The 5,104-nt window shown below is 27.9% G+C and overlaps 1 protein-coding gene across 1 annotated transcript in view; it reads left to right on the top strand.

Annotated features, from left to right (window-relative positions):
• Nucleotides 1-5,053, top strand: part of LOC106792167 (probable peroxisomal acyl-coenzyme A oxidase 1) — a 6,240-nt gene extending 1,187 nt beyond the window's left edge. Inside the window, exons 2-11 of the mRNA XM_014758374.1 lie at nucleotides 133-292; nucleotides 465-633; nucleotides 756-879; nucleotides 1,011-1,130; nucleotides 1,203-1,318; nucleotides 1,381-1,550; nucleotides 1,709-1,871; nucleotides 2,565-2,908; nucleotides 3,011-3,266; nucleotides 3,358-5,053. Of these exons, the coding sequence (XP_014613860.1) occupies nucleotides 133-292; nucleotides 465-633; nucleotides 756-879; nucleotides 1,011-1,130; nucleotides 1,203-1,318; nucleotides 1,381-1,550; nucleotides 1,709-1,871; nucleotides 2,565-2,908; nucleotides 3,011-3,266; nucleotides 3,358-3,618 (1,883 nt within the window). The 3' untranslated portion in view covers nucleotides 3,619-5,053. The remainder of the gene's footprint in view (nucleotides 1-132; nucleotides 293-464; nucleotides 634-755; nucleotides 880-1,010; nucleotides 1,131-1,202; nucleotides 1,319-1,380; nucleotides 1,551-1,708; nucleotides 1,872-2,564; nucleotides 2,909-3,010; nucleotides 3,267-3,357) is intronic.
• Nucleotides 5,054-5,104: the final 51 nt, after the last annotated feature.

Below are 5,104 nucleotides of genomic sequence, written 5' to 3'. Positions count from 1 at the left end.
ATTTACGTTATTTCTTTTCTTATATTCTCAATTGAAACTCCTATGAAATAAAGAAAAAATCGAATAAAAATGCCGTGCTAAAAATATTAATATGTACATACTGGTTTCAATTAATTGATCGTGTGTTTTTAGAAAATAAATTTTTAAACGATCCGTTGCTAAAGGACAAAGTGCCTGCCAAGTATAAAAGTCATAAGGAAATTTATGAGGATGCGATAAGAAAAGGATGCATTGTACTGGAAAAATTAGAAAATCTGCAAGATACGGGAGCAAGTGATATATTTACTTATATGTAAGAATCTATCTAATATTTTTTAATAAATGCAATATATATATATATTTAATTTTTTATTTAAATTTAAAATTATATGTTAAATATTTTATCAAATAAAATTATGAATGCACGAAGAGAGGGTTTCTTATTTTTATTTATTATCGTAAATTATTTATATTTTTTCTTATAGGCAGATCTTAGGCGGACTGTTAGGATCTGCGATATTAAAAGATGGTAATCCGATAATTTTACATCATGTGATGTTTATACCAGCATTAATGGGACAAGCTACAACCGAACAACAAATAACTTGGTTACCTAGAGCTTGGTCTTGCAGTATTATTGGAACTTATGCTCAAGTAAAATTGATATTAAAGCTTCTTAATTAATAATTAATAAGTTATATTATTATTTTTACTTCAAAATATTTTTTTTTGATCAAATATATATTTAGCTATAAAATGTAATTGATTTATTTTAGACAGAACTTGGCCATGGAACGTTTATCAGAGGTTTGGAAACTACTGCAACTTATGATCCTGAAACTAAAGAATTTGTATTAAACAGTCCAACTTTAACATCGTACAAATGGTGGCCCGGGGGTTGTTAGTATTATTTTCCCTGTTAATTGATGATAATAATGTATTAATAGTCAAACTTTTCTTGTTTTTGTCTTTTCTTTTTCCTTACGTAAATACTGTAAGAATACCACTTAATTTCGTGTGTTTATTTTCAGTGGGTCATACTGCTAATTATGCCGTAGTAGTTGCACAGTTGTATACACAAGGTGAATGCAAAGGAATACATCCATTTATCGTACAACTCAGAGATGAAGAGACGCATGAACCCTTACCAGGTATGTAAATAATAATAATAATAATAATAATAATATGTTAAAACTATTAATATTAATGGTTTATATTCGTAGGTATCAAAATTGGAGAAATTGGAACTAAATTAGGGATGAATGCGACCAATAATGGGTTCTTAGGCTTTGAGAACGTTAGAATACCAAGAGAGCATATGTTAATGAAAAATTCTCAGGTAAAATTGAAGAAATAAATTATTTTATTTTTACTTCTCTTAATAAATTCTTTTTTTTCCAGATATTAGAAGATGGGACTTTTATCAAAGCTACAAGCGATAAATTAACTTATGGTACAATGATGTTCGTACGAGTAGTTCTAGTAAAAGATGTAGCGTCTTATTTATCTAAAGCTTTAACCATCGCTATTAGATACAGTGCGGTAAGAAGACAATCTCAAATAAATTCAAAGTGAGTAGTTGTTAACAATGATTTCTAAATGTTTATTTTTAAAAACGATTAGTAACTTTTTTAAATTGACTTAACGTTAAAACTGTGAGTTTTGGCGTTGAGTCATTTGAAATTATGCGTTAATAACATACATTTTCTTAAATGTTTTTTCCATTTAGTAAACCAGAGTCACAAATAATGGATTATATGACTCAACAATACAAACTTTTTCCAAATCTGGGAATGTATTTTGCAATTGCTATAGCTGCTGAATGGATTTGGGATATGTATAACAATGTAACTGCTGAATTGCATCAGGGTGAACTTGAAAGACTTCCAGAAGTATGTTTCTGATAAATATTATAAATATTAAATTAGATGTGTCAGTATATGGATATTGAGAGTCAGAGTGAACTATTATCCCACATTTTAAAAATTTGTCTTTTATTGAACTTACAACAGAGACAGAAATGTAAGGATCCATTTTCAAAATTAAGTAAAGCAAATCGACAAAAATTTCTACAATTTTCTAAAGTGTTCTTCTCAAAACTATAACTGATTGATAGGTTCACTATGGTTCTTAACGCCTCATATTTATTATTATTAACACTATGACGTCCAGCGACACGACAAAAAATTGTGGTGTCATGCACAAAAGTTTCAATATCTCCGGATACACCACATTGGTGTGGTGCACAAAGCGTAGTTCTACGCCCATGTAGTTAGAATACGGCCGGGCGTACGCGAAGTAATCCGAAGTAGCGCTGCCGGCGCTAAGCGAAAAAAATTATTAAAAATAGAAATGTTAACATTAATTACAATACATTATTGAAGAAATTGTACATCAGATTAACTCACTGATAAGAATATTAATTCAAAAATAATTTCTTGAATAATGTAACATGATTAATATTAAATAATGCATTATCAAGGCATTGACATTTTTTCATTTATTATACTGCACATTTAAACACGGAGATAGTTCATTTTAAGAAAATAAAAAACTAAAATCTAATTATATTTTTTTCATTCAAGTTACATGCACTGGCATGTTGCCTTAAGGCAGTAGCTTCATCCGATGCAGCAAGAGCAATTGAAGAACTTAGACTTTCTTGTGGAGGTCATGGTTATATGGACGCCAGTAATTTACCCGCTACATATGGCTTAGTAACGGCATCATGTACTTACGAGGGTGAAAATACAGTATTATTTCTACAAACAGCAAGATATTTATTGAAAGTTTGGAGACAAGCTATGAAAGGTAATCGGATACCACAAACAGTTGAATATTTGTACGATTTGGCACATGGAATGAGACAGAAGACTTGGGACGGTAGTTTAACGTGTATCGTTAAAGCTCATCAAGCAGTAGCTGCAGGGTAAGAATATAAATCATAAGAGTTTCTCATTGTCAGTTATATATAATAATATTCATATAGATATACTATACAAATATTTCAATTAATTTGTGTTTTTAATAGAAAAATTCATTTGGCTGTACAAAACATGGATCGCAGAATAAAAGCAGGTATTTCGTACGAGAATGCCTGGAACGAAACTAGTATCGAATTTATGCAAGCAGCCGAATCGCATTGTCGAGTTTTTTTGGTAACCGGGTATGTCAAAACGATCAAAGAATTGAAAACATTATCCAAAGAATTGCATACCGTTTTAGAACAATTGTGCACGTTGTATTGCATCTATTGGGTATTACAACGAACGGGTGATTTCTTAAGAGTGAGTTAAACGTTTTTTAAATTTTTAGTTTTTTAAATAATCCGCATACCTTTTAAAAAAAAATGAATTAACTAATCATTTTATTTTTTAGTTTTCTAGCTTAAAGAAAGAAAATATACCAGCACTACAATCACATCTTGAAGAAATGTTAAAAGCTATTCGTCCTAATGCTGTAGGCATCGTTGATGGTTTCGATTTACATGATGAAGTTCTTGGATCTGCTTTAGGGGCTTACGATGGTAACGTTTATCAACGTCTTTTTGATGAAGCTATGAAGAGTCCATTGAATCAGGAGAGTGTAAATGAATCTTTCCATAAGTATTTGAAACCATTCTTTAAAAGCAGATTATAGCATATATATATACATATATATATATATTAAATGTTGTTAAATGTTAATATTATCTTTTTTAAAACTTATTCATTTAAGGAAATATTATTTTTTAAATCAATCTTTTCTCAGTTAATAAGTCGAACGATTGAATGTGACAAGACTAATGTGTACCTCATGCGTAAATGTTTAATATTAATATAGCAAAATGGGAACATAGAAACATAAAAAGAGTTTACAGAAGAAAATAATCATGTTAAAAGAAGATTTATAAATGTATGTTATTATTTATACACATATATATATATATATATATATATACATATACTTACTATTCTCTTGGCAAGAATTGTCTTCGAATTTTCTATGGTGCTATTATAACCAACGGATATTTTTAATATAGATAAATATGATCTTATGGTAAGACAAAGATGATTATTTTTCTATGTATTTTTGATAAATTTTTATCTTGATGAAACAATAAAGTATAACTTTTTTGAATAATTCCACAAGTTTCCCCTTTTTTTTGACTCGACGTTCTTATTAATTCAACAAATTCGTCGGCAAATATATATATATATATATATATATATATATATTAAATAAGTCCCTAAACTCTCTCTTCTTACAGAATACAATATTTATTTACAGAATAGGAGCGACGACATACATTGTTTAATTCGTTATCATACTAATTACGATAATAATAATAATTATTATTCTTGTCATTAATAATAATAATTATTATTCTTGTCATTAATAATAATAATTCTCTGTTAATAATCTCAATGAGCTAATTAAAATTTAATAATTAATAATAATATCATATATATGCACGCAAACTGCGATAATCCGTTCAGAAATTCTGTCTTGTTATCGTACATATGTGCTGTTATAATACATTGTACTTGGGCAGGAATGTTTAAAAGGCAAAGTTCACTTTTTTTTTAATATTAAATCTGAGATAAATAAAACAAATTATTACGTGGTCAATGCTCACGGGCAAATATATGAGTACATTATTTTTATATGCATATACATATACATATATATACATACCACATATTTTTTCCATTTTAAACGCGCGTATGTAATTAATATACAGGATGATAAAAAAAAGTGTTCGATATTTGAAGGCCTCGTATTAATATACAATATTGAACATTCATGAATAGTACAAATGAATTACATTAAAAGTGTTGATTTTAGGACCCATGTTAATTAAACTTTTTTTTATTTATCTCGGTAAATATTATAATTCCTTCAAATATCGAATCCTTTTTTTTAACACTCTGGATGTACATATATATGTATATATATGTGTTTACGTGCTTAGTATATGTTCAGGGAGCAGATGGGAGCACAGAAACAATACTTACACTTAAAAAATAATATTTGTGTTAATTAATATTTATCATTAAATATTAATATTAATTAGATTCATTTTTTAAAATTATTATTATCATTATATTATTATTATTCTTACAATTAACTTTATTAGTATTGT

The sequence above is a fragment of the Polistes canadensis genome, unplaced genomic scaffold, assembly GCF_001313835.1.
Source record: "Polistes canadensis isolate GaletaPanama2010 unplaced genomic scaffold, ASM131383v1 scaffold_385, whole genome shotgun sequence".
Classification (NCBI taxonomy): domain Eukaryota; kingdom Metazoa; phylum Arthropoda; class Insecta; order Hymenoptera; family Vespidae; genus Polistes; species Polistes canadensis.
The sequence above is the reverse complement of the archived record's forward strand: the minus strand, read 5'-3'. Positions and strand labels throughout refer to the sequence as shown.